The sequence below is a fragment of the Apis florea genome, unplaced genomic scaffold (genome assembly GCF_048593485.1).
Source record: "Apis florea isolate Af1SG1 unplaced genomic scaffold, ASM4859348v1 contig_3081_pilon, whole genome shotgun sequence".
In the NCBI taxonomy this organism is placed as follows: domain Eukaryota; kingdom Metazoa; phylum Arthropoda; class Insecta; order Hymenoptera; family Apidae; genus Apis; species Apis florea.
The window spans coordinates 3,093,514-3,117,790 of NW_028256703.1; the positions used below are offsets into that span (position 1 = coordinate 3,093,514).

General features: G+C 42.7%; 2 protein-coding genes across 6 annotated transcripts in view; both read left to right on the forward strand.

Moving 5' to 3' along the window:
• Nucleotides 1–10,811, forward strand: part of LOC100871940 (inward rectifier potassium channel irk-1) — a 23,649-nt gene extending 12,838 nt beyond the window's left edge. For 3 of the 4 annotated variants that reach the window (XM_031917372.2, XM_086909230.1, XM_086909232.1), the window contains one exon: nucleotides 10,213–10,467. The gene's annotated coding sequence lies outside the window, so the exon portion shown is untranslated. Of the gene's footprint in view, nucleotides 1–10,212; nucleotides 10,468–10,676 lie in introns of those variants that run through there. The other variant, XM_086909231.1, reaches the window with a different exon arrangement.
• LOC100871820 (uncharacterized) lies at nucleotides 10,696–24,251 on the forward strand. 2 transcript variants are annotated; one of them, XM_031917367.2, is made up of 3 exons: nucleotides 10,696–10,928; nucleotides 19,241–20,298; nucleotides 21,689–24,251. In XM_031917367.2, exons 1-3 carry the CDS (start codon nucleotides 10,696–10,698, stop codon nucleotides 22,843–22,845), a joined length of 2,448 nt encoding a protein of 815 aa, XP_031773227.1. In that variant the 3' UTR covers nucleotides 22,846–24,251. The 2 variants fall into 2 exon arrangements, with proteins under 2 accessions (XP_031773227.1, XP_031773228.1); XM_031917368.2 differs by lacking the exon at nucleotides 10,696–10,928 and adding an exon at nucleotides 16,834–17,000.
• Nucleotides 24,252–24,277: the final 26 nt, after the last annotated feature.

Below are 24,277 nucleotides of genomic sequence, written 5' to 3' on the forward strand. Positions count from 1 at the left end.
GCTCTATTCGATGCTCTAACGATTATCAAAGACTCTTTTAATCCTTTAAAATAAATTCGTTTCGGATAAATCTCGACCCAACGAATGTCTTGTCTTTCTCTCTATTCGATGCTCTAACGATTATCAAACTCTTTTAATCCTTTAAAATATTTCGTTTCGAATAAATCTCTGCGATGCTCTATTCGATGCTCTAACGATTATCAAAGACTCTTTTAATCCTTTAAAATAAATTCGTTTCGGATAAATCTCGACCCAACGAATGTCTTGTCTTTCTCTCTATTCGATGCTCTAACGATTATCAAACTCTTTTAATCCTTTAAAATATTTCGTTTCGAATAAATCTCTGCGATGCTCTATTCGATGCTCTAACGATTATCAAACTCTTTTAATCCTTTAAAATATTTCGTTCCGAATAAATCTCTGCGATGCTCTATTCGATGCTCTAACGATTATCAAAGACTCTTTTAATCCTTTAAAATATTCGTTTCGGATAAATCTCGACCCAACGAGCGCCCTGTCTTTCTCTCTATTCGATGCTCTAACGATTATCAAACTCTTTTAATCCTTTAAAATATTTCGTTTCGAATAAATCTCTGCGATGCTCTATTCGATGCTCTAACGATTATCAAGGACTCTTTTAATCCTTTAAAATACTCGTTTCGGATAAATCTCGACCCAACGAATGTCTTGTCTTTCTCTCTATTCGATGCTCTAACGATTATCAAACTCTTTTAATCCTTTAAAATATTCGTTTCGAATAAATCTCGACCCAACGAATATCTTTCTCTCTGTTGGACACTCAAACGATTATTAATCTCTCTTTACCCTTTAAGATAATAATTTCTGCCTTTCCTTTCGTTATGGATATTCTAACGTGATTATCAAAGTCTCCTTATCCTTTAAGATAATCATTTCAAAAGGTAAATCTCAACGAGCCTTTCTCTGCTTTTCTCTCTATTCAATGCACTAACGAGATTATTAAATTCTCTTTGTTCCTTGAGATGATTGTTTCGCGCGAGGAGCTAAATCTCGTCCAATCTGAGAAAAGGAGCCGGCTCTCTTTTCTCTTTCTCAAACTTTCCATCGTTTTTTTTTCTCAAGATAAACAACAATTTTACGAAAACTCTTAAAAGCTGTTCGCCGGGATATTTAGTGATGGAGGTAATTGGGAGCGAGGGTATACACACAGCGTGGTATATTTCCACGTTATGATGCAACACGCGATGGCTGAAGGGCAGATGGACGAGCAGAGGATTAAGTGGATTCAGAGAGTGTCGTAGGTTAGACGACACGACACGACAGGATGGGTTTAGTGGCGGGAAGTGCCCTCGTTATCACGCCAGTCAATTGTTTAATCTCAGCCCGGCCTCTTCCCTGCCCCTCCTCCCTCCCCCCCCGTGCTTCTTCTTCTGGGCCAGGTTTCTATACGAGCACACGCACACACGCGAGCGCGAGAACCGTGACACCAGCGCAAAACACGGTAAACCGGCTATCAAGTTCCTCGAGCACGTACCTTCTTGCAAGTACGCAGCCCGTGTCCTTGTTTTCGAGACACATTTCACCTACCTCGTAAGCTCGCCAGCTTGCCTAGAAGCTGTTCCCTTGGATCGAAAGTGAAAGTTGCGAACGTGTTAAAGTCGAAGATTTTTTTTTTTCTTTTTTATATTCCGATCGAATTCCGATTTATCGTGGAATCGAACGAAATTTTCGACGAGTAACAATTTTCCTTATCCTCTCGGCCGATTCTTTCAACGATCGAAGATAAAAGTAATCCAAAGGATGGCAAATTGAAAGATGGCAAAGAGGAGCGAGAATAAAAAAAAAAAAAAAGGAAATTTCGACTATCCTTTCAGGATCTAGAAAAAAATATCTTCTCGTGATTACGATCGAAGAACACTCGTCGAAGAGAATAAATTTGTCCATTTAGATTTCGTATGAAAGAAAAAAAATCGTCCTTCCATAGATCTGCTCTATCTTTTATGAGATCATTGACCATTTCGTATTACGTCAGATTTACCGGGTGGAATTATGCTTCTTGATTTTTCTCTCTCTCTTTTTTTTTTTTTCCTCTTCCCTCCTATTCCGCAACCGAGTTATCGCGGGATCCCTCCTTTTCTCATTCAAAACAGCCATTGTTTCGTGGTCGACAATGAACAGTGTCTAGAATGACGGCGCGTTGCACGAGAATAGAAAAACGGCGAAGCGTATCACCTTGCAACGCGAATTGCGACATCCTCTGAAACTGTCCTCGAACTGATTATACTCGCGCTAGGTTACGATGATTCGCGTGTTTCTGTATTCGCACCTCCGACCGCAGCCTCTTCCTCCAATCAACTAAATTCCATCTAACGAATTCTAACTTAAATTGCAAACTCGACTTTATCTTCGCCGCCAGGCGAGCGAAACGAATTCGAAGAAAAGGAAAAAAAGAATCGCGAGACGAAAGAACAGGATTTATATAAAAGCTATATATATATATCAAAACTGTTCTACGAACTTTCACCATATGTGATTTATGTTTCAACGTATATATATATATATATATTTGATACAAGTAACAATTTCTTTTACGTTTTCTTTATTTACTCGAACAATTCTTCCAACGATGTAAAAATAGACGTCGAGTTAAAAATAAGCTAAAGGACAAATTAGCGTCGTAGCGACGAGGAATAAGAATAATTCTTCGCGCGACGATTCTTTTTCAATTCAAACTCGATCGATTATTCGAGCGATATTTCTCAATATCGAGTTAAAAATAATTCGAGAAAAAAACGAAGGTTTTAATATTATATTATCGCAACGGAACGAAAGGCGAGAAAGAGTGGTACGAGAAGGTAAAAAAAAGAAAAGAAAAAGAGTCAGCAAGCTCGCGGATCGAAGACGCGCGATAAAATTATCGCGGATCGTTCGAGGGCGTGAGAATGAATAATTACTTGAAAAACAATTTTATTGCGCGCCTCGTTCGCCTCATTTTCACGACAATCGTGACCAAGATAGCCGTGATCGAAGGTTGTCACACTTTTGAAACCGCGTACGTTCCTGCACTCGTACGTTGGATCGTGTCACGCGCTTTTCCTCCCCTCCCCCTCGCGAGAAATTGCCAGGAAAAATGCACGGAATCTCGGTGCACGAATGAATGAGTGACGTCGCGACTCGTAATTATAGAGATCGGCGCGTGCAATCGCTCTTCCGAAACGGTGTGAAACCGTTACTCGTGGTTCCATTTAACAACGAAGAAATTCGCGAGAAAATGATTTCTAAATTATCTACTCGAAACGTACGATTCACGAGAGAAGAAGGGAAAAATTGGAGGAGGAATCGAAAAGATATTCGAAAAAAACCCTATAACAGCCGCGTGGTTCCATTTAATCAGATATTCGCGAAGAAATTCTAAATTATTTCTAAATTATCTAGAGAGGAGGGAAAAACTGGAATTGAAAATATCGAAAAGATATAAAAAAAATCCTATAAAAGAAATTCGCGAGGAAATGATTTCTAAATTATCTACTCGAAACGTACGATTCGCGAAGAAGGAGGAATTGAAAATATCGAAAAAATATTCGAAAAAAACGGTATAACATCCGCATGGTTTAACCATTTAACAACGAATCAGACGTCCTCGAAAAAATTCACGAGGAAATGATTTCTAAATTATCTACTCGAAGCGTACGATTCACGAGGGAAAGGGAGGAATCGAAAAAAATATTCGAAAAAAACCCTATAATAGCCATATGATTTGATCATTTAACGGCGAATCAGATGTCTGCGAAAAAATTCACGAGGAATATCTACTCGAAACGTACTCGATTCACGAAGAAGGAAAAAAGGAGGAATTGAAAATATCGAGAAGATATTCGAAAAAAAAACGGTATAAGAACGGCGCGGTTTAACCGCGACGATTCCAATTAAGCGATAACGATAGCGATAGCGAGATCGTAGGGAGATAATGGCGGTTAGCATCGTGGAAGATGGTGGCGCGATGGAAACGTCACGGTCGTGCCCTCCGGCCTCGTTGACGTAATTGGTTATTATCACGGCGAAGTGTGTCCCCCATTAGTGGGTTACCGGTGTACACACTTGGCCCTGTTAGTGCGCATTAGCGTGCACCGGTGGTGGCGCGCACACAAACCGTAGCCGCACGTGCTCCGCGAAGCGAAACGATCCACGAAAAAAAATTAGAACGACTAACGAGCTCGTGTTGTTAACGAGAATGGGATAATAGTTGAGAACCTGCATGGGGCGAAATCTAACGTATCGCGAATGATTGCTTCAATGGATAATTTCGGGCCACCAGCTGTTGTTGTTTTATTATTACGAGAGGAGCACGGTCGGTTGCACGCTCGGTTGATATCTCATCGGATCGATTTAACGACGAATGGGGCTGGGACTGATTCGTTCGATGCAGCTTCGAACAGAATGGATCTTTACGAAAGTAAAAAATGTAACGAGAGAGGTTAAAGGTTGAAATGTTGGTATAATTTTTTCTTCTTCTTCTTCTTCGAATAACGGGAACAAGGAACAGCGGTTAATTATAATTGGAAAACGATCCGAAAAAAGTCGAATGTCTGAATCAACCGCGTTCATGGTCCGCGCATTTTCAAATCTCATCGAATATGCGCGTCATCTTCGTACGATACGAATGCTACGAGCGCCTGTGTAAACATAGCCTTTATGAATTCTCATAAACTCGTCAAGGTTCGCCAACGAAGCCTGACCAACGGATCGGTAACTTTCTTTCCATCGTCGACATCGGTTCCCGGCGAGAATTCGAACAGTCAACCTTGCATCCTTCGATGCCAACGTAAAAAAAAAAAAATCGATCGATAAGAGAGAGAGAAAATTACCTTTTACTGGTAAACGAGGAATCGATTTTTCTACGGGTGTGACGTTTCGATCTTTTCGATCGAAAAGGTGAAAGTGGAAGGAGAATTTGATTCGAGATAGCAAAGGGATGGAGAGAAACGAGAAGAAGAAGAAGAAGAAGAAGAAGAGGAGAAGCGGCAAACGAGGAGAGACGAGCCGCGGCGAATGTGTGTATACGTGACTCAATGCTGATCGACGATCCTCGATCTCGTTGAGAAGTAGGAGGAAAAGGCTAGGTAAAAGAGAAAATGGTAGGGATAAAGGCGGGCGAGGAAGGTGCGTTGACGTCACTGGGCAAGCTCGCTGCTCGCTACGACGCTGGTTGCCAACGCGATCGCAGTTTCACGAGGTTTCAACCGAGACCTCGCATCTCCTCCGCCCTTTTTCCATCGTTCAACGCGGTTCCAATCCTCCCAACCCGGCTCGCAAACCGTCAACGTGTCGCTCCGTGATCTCGTACCGAGTTTTCGCGACGTGGCGGGAAAATTCGAAAAGTGACGCAGCGTCGATCGAACGACATCTGGGAGTGGAGTGGCGGAAGACCACGTGGCCAATCATCGTGTCAATGACTCGAGATTGAAATTCAACGTAAGGTGCGTAACCGTGGAATCACGCGCGTGTTGTTCCCTTATTTCTTCCTTTTTTCTTTTCTTTTTTCTCTTTTCTTTCGAAACCGAAAATCGAGACGCGAAACAAAACGACGGGGAACACGGGGAATTTCGTGGTGAAGGAGGAGGAAGGTTGGCGTTGGTTAGGCGTCGCGCGCGGATACGATGGATCTTGGCGGTTGGCATCCCTGCCTCGTTTGAAAGGTAAACGTCGACGTGACGTGAGGGAATGCGTTAATTGATCGGGACTCGATGAATCGTTTTGCCGGTGGTTCACGTGATCCATGCACGGCGGAAAGGAACGACGAAACACGGCCGGTCGGATGATGATCCGGTGATTAATGCGGCCGGCAAACATCCGATCGCGTGTCGATCCTCCTTCCTTCCACGAATCAGTCCATCGTGCGCGATTCCGTGTGTGATCACGAAAACTGACAGCACGAAACATGGATTTTTGTCGAAAGGGACGAGAGACGCGAATCTTTCTCGAGACAATTTTTTATTCTTCTTTATTCTTTATTCTCGCGTTTATATAATACGTTTGATAAATTTTTAACGATTCTCCCTATCTTCGTGCGTTTCGAAATGTTTATTTGTTTGCGAACTCAACTGGTGTTACTCGGTCTACGTTTTAAAATTAGTTTTTAAAACCCGTCGACAGATGTTTTCTCGCGAATCGTTTAATCGCTTTAATAATATAGTCGTCACCCTACGAGATTTACTACTCTCAGTCAATTGTGTGTGAAGAAAAAAATTTATGCAAATTCGCTTATCGCGACAACGGATAACCGAGAGATTTCTTCAGGGTCGTTTAATTTTAATTTAAAACGAAAGAACAAAAAAGAGAGAGAGAGAGAGAGAGAAAGAGATGACAACTTCTTCTTCCTTTTTTCTTTTTTTTTTTTTTTTTCTTATTCGCTGGAGATATCATCGATAAATACATCAGTGACTTCTTCGCACTTCGTAGAAGGGATAACAATGATAACATAAGGTACCCGTATATAACAGTGAGTGAATGAATAGTTGTTTTGAATACTACGCGAGTCTCTCTCTCTCTCTCTCTCTCTCTATTCGCATTTACGCTCGGCTTCAATGAAGAATTAATTCGCGATAAATATTAAATCGTCGATCGACAGAGAAGTGATTTAATCCGAGAAGGAAAGGATAACGCGAAAGGAAGAATTCTCGAGTTTCTTTGTGTACATTTTTATCTTTCGAAACGCGGAAACGTTAACTTAAGGAAAATACGAGTAAGTAAGTGATCCTATGATTTCCCGATCGTGCTGTTTAATAACCCTTGAAACAAGCTGTCTTAACGAGAACTCTGGAGGGTAAATCAAAGAATTTGCCAGGGAAGGAGAAGGAGGTTGAAATTCTTGGAAATTCTTTTCATCTCTTCGTCGATCGCTTTTGCAACACGCGTCGTAAATCAGATGTGTAACGCGTACGTAAATATATTTCTCAAGATTCTTTTTCTTTCTTATCAAGTAGATAAAGACAAAGCCGATCTTCTTCTCCATCTTTTATCGATCATTTTCGTAATTCGATGGATTCTATCCTTTCCCGATCTTCTTTCCAGAAGATCAATTTCAACTCTCCAAACTTTTTCCAAGCTTTAAGAAGCTTTCATGTACCAAGATAATTCCAAAACGAATCCGAGTAAGAAAGATTTCGACTCGAAACGTTCCACGCGTATTTACTTCCCCCGAATTGAAACCAGCGCTCGAGTTTCTCGACGGACAAACCGGTGTGTAACACGATTATCCAATTACTTGACGGATACGGATCATCTGTGGATAATGCGAATTGAACCGCAAGAATCATGCCGGCCAACCGAACCGATGTTCACGTGCGCAAGAGTTTCTACCACGCTCTCCCTTTACCGGAAACGTGGCGTGTGGTTGATCACGCACACGATTAAACCGAGCAATTATACCGCGATATCCATCGATCCAAACCATTCTCTCCTCGCGTGCTTAAAAAGAACGGTCGAGGCTTTTTTCAATTAAAAACGAAGAAGAAAAAAAAAAAAAAAAGACGCGGGGCCCTCGAGCGAATACGACGAGTGCTCGCGAGATGGTTCACTTGTTTGTTAACAAACACTCGAGACGAGGGACTCGAACGAGTTCCAAATTGCACGTCGTACTACGACAAGGAGCAATTTTTCGTTGGAAGAATATTGTTTTTAACGTTTTTAACGTGGGAGCGCATGGAATAGTTCCTCCTCCGATGATTTTTTCTTTTTATCTCTCTTCTCCGACCAATTTTTCGAACAGAAACTCACAAATGTGAAAAGTTTCGTTATTTGAGAATCGTTGTTATCGGAAGCTTCTATCGAGGAGTTTTATCGAGGTGTAGATCCGTTTCTACGCCCGTAGCATTTTTCTCTCTCTTCGAATAAAAATAATCAAAAATAGATCCACATCATCCTCGACAAAATTGTTGAAATGAAAATCTCTTCGAACAGCTCATTTTCACAATTCTTTACCGATTACACTTCTCTCTCTCTCTCTCTCTCTCTCTCTCTCTCTCTCTCTCTCTCTCTCTCTCTTATACATTATATAAAATGACCAACAACGAATCTTTCGCGATTCTTCGTTCGTTTACAACGTCCAATCCAATTCTCCGTTTCTTCTGGATTATCGATAAAAAAAAGAAGAAAGAAAGAAAGATTGGATGGATAGATGAAAAGAGAGAGAGAGAGAGAGAAAGGTAGGCATAAATTTAAGCCGGGATAAATTGGAGCCGGGCGAAAAATTCGAAGAGGGGGTTTCGCATCCGGCGAAATTCGCGAATAACGATCGCGAACGTTTCAGGCACACGTGGCAAGCGTGTAACGCGCGTATGTGGCACCGTGTCTGCATTATCCCCGCCATAAGACGTAAACGCCATGGCATCCGTTGGCACGATCTCGTGCAACGGCCGAGGGAATCTGAAACAGTTGCGAGTGCGACGCGCTTACGTGCGCTGCTCCAGCTGCGGAAAACGCGGGAAAACAAGGCAACACAGTGACCATCTGTAGATTATATAAAATTTCGTGGATCACTATTCGTCCTTGTTACCTATCTTTGATATTACGGGTTCGTAGGATTTTTGATCGATCATTTTTTTCACTTTGGCAGAAGAGAACTTCCCTCTTTCCTTTATTTCATTTTGTTTTTTTTTTTCGTTTATTTCTTTTTTTTTTTTCATTCCTAGATTCAGAAATAAATTTTCGAAGAATTCGCTTCTCGCAAGTGTATATATCGATATTTCGTCTCGAGCCATCAATTTTCCACTTTGGATTTGTTCTTTTTTTTAAAAGGCATGCGAAGCGAGGAGAAATTCGTACTTTCGTTGGACGAATAATATTCGATTCTCGCGGAGAGATCGTTCGAAGATCAAACGAAACGAATGGGACGAAACGCTTTTATGATGATCGATCGTCGTTTTCGCCTGGAGAAGAAAAAACAAACCATCGATTTGTTCGCCTTTTCTTTTCTTTTTTTTTTTTTTTTTTTCGGCCCGACTAACGGTCTATACTTTCGCTCTTTTCGCATTCGGATAACGGTACCATTGTCCATGATTTATGGATCGTTCCTCGAAACACGTAGACGCGCGCGCACCTTCTTCTTCTTCTTCTTCTTCTTCTTCTTCTCTCGTCTCTGTCCAAGTTATCGCAAAAGTTGACAAGACCGCGATAAAAACGCACTCGCGAAGAGATATTCGGTGAATCACGTACCTGGTGGAATATAATTTATGTCGCCAGAGAGCCAGATAAGCGTTATTTGTGCAGATATTTGCATTTTTACGTTGCGTCGAGAGTATCACAAGTATTTCGCCGATTATAATATTATTCGCGGTGTAGAACGATAAAAATCGCGTCGAGAATCGTGGAAACGATCGATTCACATTTACCGGGAAACTATTATTTCCTTCGATCGACGAAAATTTTGTTCGATGATTGTGACGTGGCTCTCGCATGATTCATATACATTACGACTCCTTCCAATCGATAAAAATCTCTAAAATTATGCAATACCTCATCAAATGACTCTAATCTGACCATTGTTCCTCTCTGCATTTTTTCTCCGTCCCATTTTATCTCTCTCGTCTTTTTTTCTTTCTCTCTCTTTTTTCTTTTTCATCTCTCGAGTTCGAACCACGAGTTGGATTCGCAAGAATGCGAACGATTCCGTTTCCTTCGACGATTCTTTCCTGAGAGAAGAAGAAGAAGAAGAAGAAAAAAGAAAAAAATCGAAAAACGTTGCGAAACAATAAGAATGATCGCAACAATGATATTTTTAGATATTCGTAGAATCATATTACTTACATCAATTACACAATTAAAGAAAATAAATGGAATCGTGAATTAGAAAGAAAAAGATAACATTTTTTTCTCTTTGCTTATATACCGATATTTTTATACCGATTATTATATACCCGTGAAAAAAAAAAAAGGAGAGAAAAGATTCCTGAAAGATTCTCTAGAAACCGGAAACAACTATCGCGTCATCGTCGCATCGTCGTACGGGAGCTTGCCTTAAGCGTGACGCAAATTCATCGGCATCCTGTTCACCCCCCTTACTACCTCCTGTTTCGTGTCAATCGACCAATGAGACGGCGCGTCTCGGGCGAAAGAGGGAAGGAAAAAAAAAAAAAGGAAAAGAAGGAAAAGAGAAAAAAAAAAGGAGAATAATATAAAAGAAATAGCGCAGAAGAAACACGTCGATTAAACAGTGACACCGATTGCCGGCCGTAGGGACGAGGAATGGTGGGATTCCGCGAACGGAAGGGCGGTGTGGATGCCGGAGGAAAGTGAGAGGAAACGAAGAAACGATGGCAGAAAACAGAACTTTGCTCCTCAACGGCCGTGAGTCATCGTCGCGTGGCCACTTCCACCGACTTCATTCATCCTGGACGAAGAAAAGTCATCGTCGCCGTTCCTGATTCCAAAACTTCATTTCACTTTCTCTCCTTCTTTCTTTCCTCTCTCTCTCTCTCTCTGTCTCTCTCTGTCCTACTCTGAGAAAGGAACTCACGAGGAGGAAACGAGTTACGAACACAAGGCAAGACAAGCGACAAGAAAAGGGCGAGTTTCGGAGTCGTGAAAACGGAAAGAAGAAAGGTAAATCTCGGTGAGCGAATAGATAGTAAAGAAAGAGGAGAGGGCGAGCGGAGGTGGAGTGAGTTTGATATTTTAAACGGAGATATTCATTCGTGAAGCGAGGGGATCGGGTGGCCAATGGAGGAGCCACAGAAGCTGTTTCGTCTTCCCGGCACGATCGAGGAGGAGGAGGAGAAGGATAACGAGGACAGAAGGCAGCTGCAGGAGAATCCGAACACGGCCGACTCACCCTTGCTCGAGCAGAGGAACACGGGAACCTTGTCCAGCCTGCCCAGATACGTCACCCTGGTCAGGGTGAGCACCCAGAGCAGCAGCATCGGTGGTGGCGTCGGTCGCCAGGATTCTACCAGGTGAGTCCCGATATTTCTCGTCTTTTTTTTTCCATCGATCACGACGAAATCGGATAATCTTTAATAAGATGATCCGTATAAGAAAATTTAAAGTCAAAGATTCGATCGGTTCTGCGATATATTTTGCGTAACGCGTGAAGAGAAAAAAGTGCGAGCGTGATTAGATGATGATGGAAAAGCAAACGTAATCGCGAGACGATTAGAGAACGAAACGGCGGACGACGAATCACGTGGCCGATTCTCAAGGTAGCGTATCTCGGGAATATCGTTCTCGGCAAAAAAGATGGTTACGTTTTTGTTTGAGCTAGTCATTCGCGACGTGTTCTGGCGCCGGCCGTCTACACGCGGCTTCGAAAATATCAATTGGAAAAATATCGATTTATCTGTATCGTGTGAATTAAAAAAAAAAAAAAAAAAAAAAAAAATGTATATGTATATTTCAAGGGCAATTGTTCAAGTTCAAAGTTATCGAACCAAGTTATCGGGATCGATAAAATTAATTAGCGATTCGGATGTAACGCGTGGATATATGCGATCGTCTTGCATAATCGCCGACCGAACGTCGCTTTTTACCGGTCATTTATCATGGCGGTTTCATCGTTGAAAAACACACACGCCGAGTAATTCTATAGTTACTCTTCGTCGCGTACACTTGTCAATCACCCATCATCGATCCATCACCAGTTGCAATTTATCGAGCCCTGTTAACGCGAACGGGACGCGATACGTTTCCACTAAACTAAACTGAACCGTTCCCTATCCAATATTTACGCCACACTGTTTACCCTTCCGTCTCCAATTTCAATTGTCAACCTATTATCAACCTGTCGTAGTCGTTTATCGAACGAAGTCGAGAGAAACGCGTATTATTACGCGTCAATTGTAAAATTTATGGGAACGAAAAAGGAAAATACGCGCGGCGTTCGCGTGTTAACTCGTGTTAATCGAGAACATTCGTGGAATGTTCGTCGATGAAAAATATGTTTAAAGTTGTTAAGTTAGAGGGGAAAAAAAATAAACATATCTAGATACGTTAGATTTTAATTAGGCGTGCGTTATACGAAGAATTCTATAATATATATATATATATCATATCGATGAATGGAAAAGGTATTGGTTTCTTCGAGAATTTCTTCGTTTCGCTGGAATCTTAATTCCTCGATTCTCTCCGCGTGCTTTGTTTGGAGCGGAAATTCCATGGCAAAGAGAATACTTGAGCAAAACAGCTATCTCTTCTTTAATTGGAATAGCGGCGAGGATATGTATAACAGAAACGGGTTATGGTATTTTTATTAAAATACGGATATTTGATTGTTATCGATTGTTATCTCAATTTATTATATCTCGGATTTAATTTCCACGGATAACGTTGACGGAGTACGTTGATTCACCTTGCAAGAAAGGTCACCGAATTAATCTGTGATCGCGGAACCAGAGAGTTAATCGCGGGAACTCGTAACGATTCCTCGCGAATGTATCGGATTTCCCGTTTCCTGAACGAAAGACGATCTTCGAATCCAGACGGTTCTTCCGTATCGTAACGTCTTTCGAGTTAATAATACGCGTCAAGTACGCGAATTAATCAATTTGAATTTTGAAGAAGAAAATTGAGACGCGTCTCCTCGAAATGAATTCTGCGACGAAATATTCCAGAGAAGGAATGCACGAGTTATCGTTATTATTATTACGCTCGATTAATCACTGCGGACGATAATAAATAGATAAGTATTATCTAAGCCGATAGGAGGCAGGTAGATTGAAACGTTAAACGTTCGGTAATCCAATTATTACCTCGACTAATCCTGTATCAACACGGATTAAAGATGCAACAGATAATCGTGGTAATCGATATTTCCGGATATAGAAATGAAATATCGCGTTTATTCGGAACGATAAAGAGAAATTTCGCGCAAAGATGAAGAGAAAAATTGTCGAAATTTTCAAACCCACAATCTCGATATACTCTTCGATTTCGTTCCCGTCAATTTCACAGACACCGGCTCGTTGTTTCACCAATCTCGTTAATAGCTACGTAATTAACAGCTCTCAGAAAAATAAATTCACTCTCCTCGCTCGCGTGTTTCGTTTCGATCGAGCGAAATTCTTTTTGCGTGAAAATTTTCGAGTTAAAAAAAAAAAAAAAAAAAGAAACTAAAGAAAAAGAGAGAAAAGAATCGTCGACTCGGATGGTCGAAAAGGAAAAATCTTCGGCCGAGCGAGGAACTCGGTGGCTCGTTCGATCTCGTTAGTTTAATTAAAAGCTCGTTATCGAAGCCGTGGACGGTGCGGTTGGACAGCTCGCAATAAGAGGCTCGACCTACAGTCCGCTTTAACGCGCCCGATCATATTAATGCGCCGCTTTTGATCCATTTTAAACGGTCGGGGAAAGGTGAGGTGGCGGTAACCGGAAGTGGGCAGCTGGATGTCGTGCGAGGGGAGATCGAGCGTATCGATCGGAAGAAGGACGAGATTCGTCGCGCATCGATCGTGCAAACGGCGCGAGAAACGAGACTGCTGGTTGGTTTTCTTCGAAGAGGTAGAATATATACCTTTTCTCTCTCTCTCTTTCCAGCAAGTATAACACAAGTATCTTTTTTTTTTTTTTTTTTGTTCTTTCCTTGGTAAAATATGATTATGAACGTGTAATATATTCGCATGAATAATATATATATATATATAAATGAAATTGTTTTAAAAATATATATATTCGTCGACGAATTTCAATTACGTGTATATATTCGTGAAACTTGTTTCTTTTTTCTTTTTTTCTTTAAGTACTTTTCTCCTTCTGTTTTGTAAATTTTTCATATCTGTCGAGTCGGGATTATCCCGTATTACGTTGCAAGCAATTAATCAACTATGACAATGGCAATCATCGAGCAGAACGAGATTTTTCCATATGATCGATACAGAACCTGTTCGAAGACTCGATTTGCATGCAATCGGTCGTCATCGGTGAATGGAAGCTTGATGAATTTTTTTTTTCCTTTTCCATTTAAAGTCGGAGTCGTTTTAAACCGCCGTGGGGAAACGTGTTATACCGCCAATTCAAACGAATTGGATAATTCACGGAGAATTTTTACGGCGAGGATGAAAATGGAGTTGGACGTGTATTTTTGTGGAAAACGAAGTAAAGAGGCAGAGGAATAGATGTCCCTCTATATAGAGTTATATAGTTGTGCAAACACGCGTGAGGCCACGCTTTCGAGCTTGTCGCTCCTCTCGAGAATTAATATCGTTCTCAATTGACGCCTACAAACGATACGACCTCTTCTGCTATGGGATAGCGCCATTATAATGCGAATAAATTACTAACAGCTAATGCGATTCAACGTTTACCGGTGTGTTGATCGACCCCTTCCGGTTTCGCCTCGACGACCTGTTCCCAATATTTTTTCGTGCAAAACATTCTGCCCGAAACGTTATATACGAATCGATCGGAAGAGAAAGAAGAATTAATGGTTCTCTCGCGATCGTTTAAAAATCGCCACCTATTCGAAAATCAAGGTTTCCCAAGCTTGACAAATCGGCAGAGAGACTTGGCGAAAAGATAAGTCGTTCGAGATAAATCATAACGCGTGATACCTTGGCAAACGTAACACGTTTCGAGTATCCACGAAACTAATACGTGTTATATAGATAAAGCGTGCAAATTGACTCTACGACTTTCCACTATCTCGCGCTACCGAATATCTAATAATTTTTTCACGCCACGTCTATATATTCCTTTTGTACAAAGTGTACAAATTCGATCGCAATATCGATCTCGAATCGGTATCGATTCTCTTCGAAAGGAATAATCTGGAAGCGTTATTTCTCTGTCGGGAATCGCTTATCTCGTTATAAATAAAAAAAGGACAATTTTCGAGCGAAATCGATAAAAAAAAAAAGAAGCGATCATCGATGGGGTGGAGAATCGAGAAAAATTCGCTTTCGCGCTCGTTTCGATCACCGATTTCGAGCGTGCGATAAGGAGATTGTGGCTGCCCGCTGATAACACGTGTCCCGCGACTTTCAGCGATTCGAAACGAGAATCAGTGAAAGATCGGAAACTCGTGGCGCGATGAGGAGGAGGGACGTTATCGGCGAGTGCACCTCCTCCTCGTCCTCGACGAGAAACAGATAGTGCGAATTCAGGGTGACGAGTGTATCAAACCGCGAACCTTGTTCTCCTCTATTTCTTCGAAAAGATTCTCTCTCTCTCTCTCTCTCTTTTTTGCAATAACGGCAGATAGCGTTTAATGTCCCTTGGACGAATCGCGAGGTGGCTCGCGACACTATAAAAAACCAGTGATTTTTCGAAGAAGACGAGCTCTGGTCTAGAGGAACTCTTGGATAGTTGTTGTTAAAGGTAAAAAAATTCTTGGTTTTTTTCTTTTTTTTTTTTTTCATGAGAGTTTACAAAAAAAAGAAAAAAGAGCGGGGAAAGTATATTCGCGCGTAGAGTGAAAAGGAGTTTGTTCGAGGAAGGACAACGTCGATGTTTCGAGAAGGGAAAAAAGATGAAAATGGAAGGAGGATGGGGTGAAGCGGAGGGAAAAAGCGTGGATATTATAATCGATATTAAAAGAGTACGAAAACAGGCCGATGAAGGAAGCATTACGCGTGACGTAATCAGTCCATTTTCTCGCAAATGAAAAGAACAAACGTTATTGTTAGTGGCTGATAAGTGGAGACCGCTGGCCAGGTATTGGCTCGTATAAGACGTCCTACATCATTGCTCGTACATCAGTAGATACTCCACCATCAAACTCGCCAGCTATTCATCCAACGCAGCTTTAAGTCTCTTTTCTTCGGCTTCCGTCTCGCGCGCTTTTTCTCGACGGATAAAAAAAAAAAAAAGAAGAACGGAGAACCGAGGCGAGACACGAAATTTTAGAATGGATCCGGGAAGGGATTCGATTTCTTGAGAAAAAAAAGAAAGAAAGAAAAAGCGAGACTTTTTTTGGAGAGAAGAATCAGAGAAGAAACGAAACACGATCGAAGACAAATTGGATCGATCGGGTTTATAAGGGAAGAGGAAAGAGCAGAAGTGAGAGTTTCGAGTAGTGAGTTCCCTCCGTGTTGTGTTCGTTTGACGCGAGCGGCGAAATAAGAAAAGAGAAGAAAAAAAAAAAAAGTCGACGAAACAGCGGAGGATAAAAGACTTTTCTCTTTTTTTTTTGTTTTGTTAATCCTTTCAATAATTATATCGGAACAAACCGTTCAGAGATCGTGAGACGATAAGTGAAAGGCTCACCGGAGGAACGCAAATGCGGGAAGTAATCCCGTTTCTCCGCTGATTTTTTTCTTTTTTCGGAATATCGCTTCAACGAACGACGAATCTATTTCGCAATTATAAAATCGTGCGCGTTAAGAAAGATATATTTACGACTGTTACGAGTTTTTTTAGAAGAATCGACAAAAAAAAAGAAAGAAAGAAAAAAATAACAGATTATTCAGGTATTATCTGTCGAGGAAACGAAAATTTATTAATTAATTTCCGTATTTACGAAACGCGTGTGTGAAAGAAATTCTTTCGCTCGTCGATAAATCGTAAGTTGCCCGTTATCTGTACGAATCGCGTGAAAACGTTAAGATCGCGCTGGGGGGAAATGTTTGCACGATGCACAGAGAGGGGAAAAAAAAAAATCCTTAAACCACTGATCCTTACCGATAAGAAACGAGGGATTGCGATTGCATCGTGAACGCATCGATATCTCGTTGCGAACACCGTCACGTACCGATCGTGCGAAGATTAGAAATTGGTCGAGAAAATCGACGAACGAGAAACTTTGCGATTATTTAGGCAAAGCATGAGGAGGAATATCGCAACGAGGAAAATCATCGTTGAAGTCGCGAGGTGAGATATTTCCGGCAAAAAGTCGTGATAAAAGGGGAAAAAAAAAAGAAAGGAAGAGAGGAAAAAGAAGAAGCAGAAATGAATGGGAACGTTGCGAAAGATCCAATTTCGAAGTCGTCCTCGCCGGATAGGGGGGAGGAGAAGGAAAAATTGTTGACATCGTTGAGCCAACCCGCACCTGTTATAGTAAAAGTGCAGAAGAGTTCGAATTCTTCCTCTTTCAGAAGCAGGTAAAATTTCAACATAGAATCGAGCACAGTTTATCAATAAGCGGAATAAGTGGAAGCCTTTAGTTATTCGTCTACAACGAAAATTAATAAACGAATGTTATATTTTTTTTTTTCGAACTCAATCCTCCCTCTGCCTCTCGCCATCCGTTAATTTAATTCGATACGCGATTATATTTCACACGTCTCCCTCCATCCTCGTTTCATTGTAACGAGGAAACAATTAAAATATAAATTCGCATACACGTTTCTCGTGAATTCTTTTTTTTTTTTTTCGCGCGTGGAATATCGTGCCATATCGTAGGTGTTAATTTAAGATTTCGGTTCGCGAGTCTGGGAATATTTTGAAAGAAAAGAATTTGGGAAGAATTCAAGGTCCGCTAAACTATTCCCTCTATTCTCGATATTTTCCTTCCAATTTTTACTTCCTATTTATTTTCTCTCTTTCCATTTAATATAAAAATTAAAAAAAAAAAAAAAGAAAAATCGCCTTTGTTGTGAACTAGCGTTATCATTCTCGATAACAGTAGAACATAACATCAACCGATATCTCGACGAATTATTCGAGGTCGTGTAATATCACGTTCAACGAAGATCCAACGCTCGTTCTGCACGCGCGTGTGTGCGTGGAAATAGAAATCCAAATCGATTGGTCGCGCATATTTTTTTGAACGTGTAAAATTTTGCCAAATTCGGCGAAATCCTATCGAAACGTTTTAAACGAGAGACGTTAAAAACGAGAGGAGTCCGCGTGTCGACGAATCACCGATTGATTCACGCGTGGCAATAAATAAATTGGTAGATAACAGTTGCTCGGTTATCGTACGGAGTCAAAATGGCGACTTCCTTCTGGCGAGTATGAAAGGGTGGCGAGCGCGAAGGTCTCCAGACGGATCATCGAACTGGCCGCGGCGATATTCTCTACCACGCTCCCGTGCTCTCCTTCTCTCCTCCGCGATTGTTTTTCGAGATCGCTTTTTTCGAGATCGATCGAATCGTTCGCGATTTTTATTATCCGATTAACGCGAGTTGTTTAAAGTGTTTTTCAACCGGACTGGAGGACGCGGAAGAATCGAAAGCAAGTGGCAACAGTGCTGGACGATAAAACAATCGCACGTGGAATCATTTTTGCTCGTCGTTAAAAGGAACGGTCGAAACCGATCGTAAAAATGGGAACGGAACGGGATTCGGCGAAATTAAACTAATCGAAACGAATCAACCGAGCGGACAGATTCGTCGTCGTGAATAGACTCTCGATCGATCGAATGCGCGCTTCGGCTTTGGAAAGATAGTTGCGGAACAAAGATAATCGACGAAGTTTGTCATGGAAAGATTCGAGTTTCGAGATGTCGTAAAATGCGGAGAAATCCATCGTGAGTGTTTCTACTCTAGGAAGAAGAAGAAAAAGAAAAGAAAGAAAAAAAGCCCCATTTATTTTCGTAAATGGAATGTACACGTTACGAACCAGGCCATAAAATTTTTCCATAAACGCGTTTATCCGCTTAGCGGAATAAAAATTTCGCGTATTGCACGCACCTCGAGAAAATAACGATTTAAAAAACATCTATTTACGCGCAAATCTAGCGTACGGATTTTCATAACGAGTCCGTGACTCGTAATCGAATAAGGAGAGCGAGAACGAGAGGGCGGGAAACAATATCGGTGTACGAAATTTGTTATTCAAATCCGCGACAGATTCAAATTAAGTTGAGACGCGTGTACAAAAGTCTGCGAGGCCTTGGCGACAATTTCGTAGCGCGATCATCTTACGTCTCTCCGGACTTCTTGTTGTCGGGAAGATAATTTATTCCCTCTGTTGTTGTGCAAGAGAAGAAAAAAAAAAAAAAAAAGAAAAAAATATCACATATTACGTACAGCGTAATTAGACGTTTCGCGATCGAAACGTTCGAGATTCGGTTCCACGTGCATGATTTATTTCGCATCTGTAACAATCCGAGGAATCTTTCGTGGAATAAGTCGTTATCGAACGCGCGATCTTCGTTGTTTTCGCGCAAATTGATCGTCGTATTTAGAGAAAAGAAAAAAAAAAAAAAAAAAAAGGAACGATTTAAATTTTAATCTATCCTCTCGAACCAAACAAATATTTATGAAAAATACTCTTCTCGACGAGTTTTTTTAATTCGCACAGATATCTCTCGCTTTTTGCATACTTTTTATCGAAAGATCTAAAAACGATGTAAAAAAAAAAAAAAAAAAATCCAGTTGACGGATCATTTTTGCAGGAGTCGGTATCGAGCATGGCCAACGCGAAAGCTACGTCGTCGCGCCGTGCTGAAGAACGGGGACTGCAACGTGCTCCAATCCCGTATCTCTCGACGTTCCCTGCGCTTCCTACGCGACATCTTCACGACCCTGGTGGACACCCAATGGCGATGGATGCTGCTCTGCTTCAGCCTGAGCTTCGTCCTCTCGTGGCTCGGCTTCGCCGTGATCTGGTGGCTGATCGCGTTCAGCCATGGCGACTTCGAGGAACGCCACCTGCCGCCCTACCAGATCGAGAACAACTGGACGCCCTGCGTGAACAACATATTCTCGTTCACGAGCTGCTTCCTGTTCAGCATCGAGACCCAGCACACGATCGGTTACGGGAGCCGAGGGACGACCGAGGAGTGCCCCGAGGCGATCTTCGTCATGTGCATCCAGAGCATCGTGGGCGTGATGATTCAGGCGTTCATGGTTGGCATAGTGTTCGCGAAGATGAGCAGGCCGAAACAGAGGACTCAAACGTTGCTGTTCTCGAGGAACGCGGTCATCTGTCAAAGGGACGGTGAGCTGTGCTTGATGTTCCGGGTGGGCGACATGAGGAAGAGTCACATAATCGGGGCGGCGATCAGGGCCCAGTTGATCAGGTCGAGGACGACCAAGGAGGGGGAGGTGTTGTCGCAGAATCAACAGGAGTTGGCGGTGGGCACGGACGGTCAGAACGGGAACCTGTTCTTCATATGGCCGACCACGATCGTTCACAAAATAAACGAGGACTCCCCGTTCTACAACATGTCAGCGGAGGACATGCTGACGGAGAGGTTCGAGATCGTGGCCATCCTCGAGGGGACGATCGAGTCGACGGGGCAAACGACCCAGGCGAGATCGAGCTACCTTCCCCAGGAGATCCTTTGGGGTCACAGGTTCGAGCCGATGGTCACTTACTCGAAGGAGAGGCAGGGATACGAGGTGGATTACTCGTTGTTCAACAGCACAACGCAGGTGGGCACACCCCTGTGCTCGGGCAGGGAGCTCGCCGAATTTTACAAGGCTCAGGAGGAGCTTCGTCACGGGAACGGTAAGCGAGACGGTATATCAAAATGTATATATATATATATATTATATTTCGCATATATTTAGAATAGAGAGTTTTAGTTTTGAACGCGTTCGATAGAAGATTAGAAGGCGACGCTGTTTGCATCCGATCTCCGATCAATCGATCGTGTTTCGCTGTAGGAAAGAGCACGAACAAACACATGTTGATCCGTCGCAAAAAACGTTCGTTCGTGGGCAATTTTTAGCAGAGCGGAGTGTAATTAAAAATTTGCATCGCTCGATAACACACAAACAAGCACTAACGACACGGCAAGGACGTCGAGCGCGTTTCGTTAATTGGGATGCACACGCGAATCAAACTAATCGATACCACACGCTGTGTCCTCTTTTCCACTCGCTTCGTCCCCTCCTCTCGCTCGCTCGAAAGCTTGCCGCTTCGCTTTTCTTCGCTTTTCGCCTCTCTCTCCCCTTCCCTTCCCCTCTCCCTTTCTCCTGTTTGCAACGCACGAGTTTCTCGGGAACGGGAAGTTTCACGGAAGTTTCATTTCCCTCCCTGTCTGACCTCTGTTTGGTGCTGGTGTGTAATCGTAGATGGAGGCCTGCGGAAAATTCCTAGCGAGCCGAAATCCGCGCCTGTGATATTGACCACCGACCACGCGGACGCCCCGGAGTTCCTTGCCTCTCAAGGACACTCTTCGCACGGATCGCCGAAACTTCGGATCGACATTCCATGGATCGACGATAACTCGGGGGCCTAGTCTGCGGAATCCCCTCGTTCGACCGATCCAACTGGAAAATACGTAGTCAGAGAGAGAGAGAGAGAGAGAGAGAGAGGGGAAAAACACGCGTAATCAACGGCCATCAAGATGATCCAACGAGACGATTCCAAGGCAAAGACCAAAGATTCTACGAAGGGGAATCGAACGAATCAATTCCGAGTTTAAACGGGAAGAGTTGAATGCCTCTTATCTCTGCCCAATTTTCCGTTCGATCGGAGATCTCGCGCTTCTGTGTCTCTGTTCTGTTTCGCGTTGTCTGTCTCGTGGCGTATCTCGCTCGCTATCGCGTTTCGCAAAAAAGAAAAAAAGGAAAAATGGATACGAGATGGAAATGGTTGTCGGAAACGGGTAAAAAAGGGGTATCAGAATTAAAGAGAGATACGTTTGCCGTATCGTAACCTCGGTTAACCTTCGTTAATTTGTTAATCTTGTTGAAATAATTGAAATGAGATTAGAGCCGAAGCATGCATTCCTCGCGTCTTATTATCGGAACGATAATTAACCGTCCAAATTTGTTCGCGATAGAGAAAAGAAAAAAGATACACACACACACACAAACACATATATATATATTGATTGGAAAGGAAGGGGGATCGAAGCTCGATATTCTCTAAGTAGAAGGCTGTTTTCCAGGTACGGTAATAATCGACGAGGATTTCCTAACGGAGTCCTGTCAAGAGAGCCAGTGCCATTGCGGTCATCGCGCGACGAATCACCACAATCATCATCACAACCATCATCATCCGAACCATCATCTCAACTACGTGGACAACTACGGCAGAAGCGAGACAAGCGTGGACGAGGCGATCGTCGGTCGAAACGCTTACAGAGACCCGACCTATCACGGGCCACCATTGGCCGCGATCCGAAACGACAATCCCCACTTCAAGATCCTCGACTTGGATCCGGACGGTATCCAGGTGATGGGCGAGATCGATCTTCAACACCTGCCCGACGCCGTGAACAAGGAGATCTTGAAGAACAGCCGAGAGATCATCTTCGAAGAGCCGGAAACGTCGAGGGAGGGGAGCCCGTTGCTGAAAAATTCGGCCGCGCGAAGAAACGCGGCGAAACACCTCCTCGACGAGGAGAGAAGATCTTTGAACAGCTCGAGGAGGAGCCTCTATCACAGGAATATACTGCGAGGATGCTCGGACGAGGAGAAGAGGTCGTTGGACGGATCAAGAAGGAACTTGCACGGATCCAGGAAGTATCTGTTGATACCCATCGAGAGCAAAGAGGGTGGCAACAACTTGTCGAAGCGGCAGACAGAGGGGAGAAAGACGATCTGGCCGAGGGGGCAGTCGAGGGAGATTCTCGGGGAGGCGGAAACGAGGAGAAGGGTGAACTCGAACGACGACAGATTGATGATCGAGATGGAGAAATCCTCGAAATCTCCCTCCCTCTCCGATCCTAATTTGTCTCCATGCTCGAAGAATGGACAATCGCCTGTTCCACCGTTACAGATCTCGTCTCCTGGGCCGAACGCGTCGCCCGAGTCCGGCTTCTACGAGGCGTCATCAGCGCGGTGGAATCCCAGCCCGGAATACGCGAGGAAGCACCTCCGACTCGGCAACTGCGAGTCGGCGAACGCGAGGAACAGAAGGAGCTACGAGAACGCGCAGCTCCAGGACGTGAACGAGGTTCTTGTGGTGTCGAGGCCCAACAGCGACAACAGCGACAACTCGTTGGACAGCGAGGCGTCGGCCAAGAATCCGGGGAACGACGGTGGCCCTCGTAGATACGGCGATACGAAGAAACAGCAGCCGATCTCTTACACCAGCGTGTGATCAGGGAATTTCTCCCGGAGCATCGATTCCAAGTGTGATCGAGTGCGTTGTCGAATCGAAAACTTTTAGGGTTTCGTTTTCCAAGATACGTGGAAGAGGTGATGGGCTTGCCTCCAACCCTCGAGCACCGGTTAATTGAAAAATTGGAAAGCTATTGGTTGTAGCAGCATACACTGCCCGGTTTTTCTTTGATTCTTCTCCAAGAAAGGAAGAGTTTATCACGAACGATTCCTCGAAATCGAGGGTTGGAGAAGTAGAGCAGGGAAAAGTGTGTGTTTCGTTCACAACGATACATTGCTCGTTTAAGACGCGTAGTAATTTTTCCAAACTATGCTGTAAGCGAATTTATATATATACGATATTCTGTACGAATAGTAAGTAAATTAAGTAGAGGATACGCACAATTATTTTCGCTATTTTACATCGATTGCGTAAATGACACGTTGAACCGCAGGTCGGTTACCGCGAAGCTTCCGTTAATAACGATGAGGATCGAAAAGGAAGAATCGATCGAATCGTTTCTATCTAATTTTTAGTGAAATTAATCCTTTAGAAGCGAATTGTAATTGACAATAATTTAAATGACAAGGCTTTCGAACAAGGCTTCGTTAGAATTACTATCTATTCTAATAATTATTCGGAATATTCGTAAAATTTGTACAAAATGACGACGAAAAAATTAAGTTTAAGCATTTAAAGTCGGCATAAAGTCGTTAGATTTAGGTATACACACACAAGTTCGCGTAAGAAAGAAAAAAGAATATATATATATATATTTTTGCAAATTTAAAAACGTACAAGATGTCTCTGACTGAAGTCATCGATAAATCGGCTATACGTCCATGCATCCTTGTAATAGATTAAATCGAATAAATAAACATTTATCAATTCCATTCTCCCGTTGAATCCCTCGTTGACGATCTACGATAAAATTAGAGAAGCCGAGAGAAACCAATTTCGAAAATTCTACGCGCCGTATGCACTCTGATTAGACGAAAAGTAGCCCGCCTGGTTACAAAGAAAGAGAGACAAGTGCCTTTACATTACTTTCTACCTCCGCGGAGGAAGAAGACAACGTCGAGCTTTCACCAACGTCGAATTATTTTAAATATAATAGCGTCGTTAATATTTATCGCTTCCATTCATTTATTATTAAACAATAGCGCGTCGTATACGTACGATATAGAAAGGTTTTCAATAAAAGACACACTGTCGATCGTGAAAATAGATCGTTTCGAAAGTTTCGCAGCTACGTCTGATTCGATCGTGATATTACGTAGATTTGGCGGAGAAAACTCGGCCTCGAGCGTTCTCCGGGGACATGGATACCTGCCATCGTGACTTCTAGCGTAAATTGTGAAAATTTGTTATTTGTGTGTATAATAAAGACACTTTCGAAATCTAAATGGAAAATGTAATTCCACTTTCCTCC

What these genes read in the sequence shown, in the direction of transcription:
- LOC100871820 (XM_031917367.2), top strand. Translation starts at nt 10,696, where the DNA reads ATGGAGGAGCCACAGAAGCTGTTTCGTCTTCCCGGCACGATCGAGGAG. An exon ending in GGTCGCCAGGATTCTACCAG is followed by an intron (nt 10,929 to 19,240) that starts GTGAGTCCCGAT and finishes TCATTTTTGCAG; the next exon opens with GAGTCGGTATCGAGCATGGC. An exon ending in GGAGCTTCGTCACGGGAACG is followed by an intron (nt 20,299 to 21,688) that starts GTAAGCGAGACG and finishes GCTGTTTTCCAG; the next exon opens with GTACGGTAATAATCGACGAG.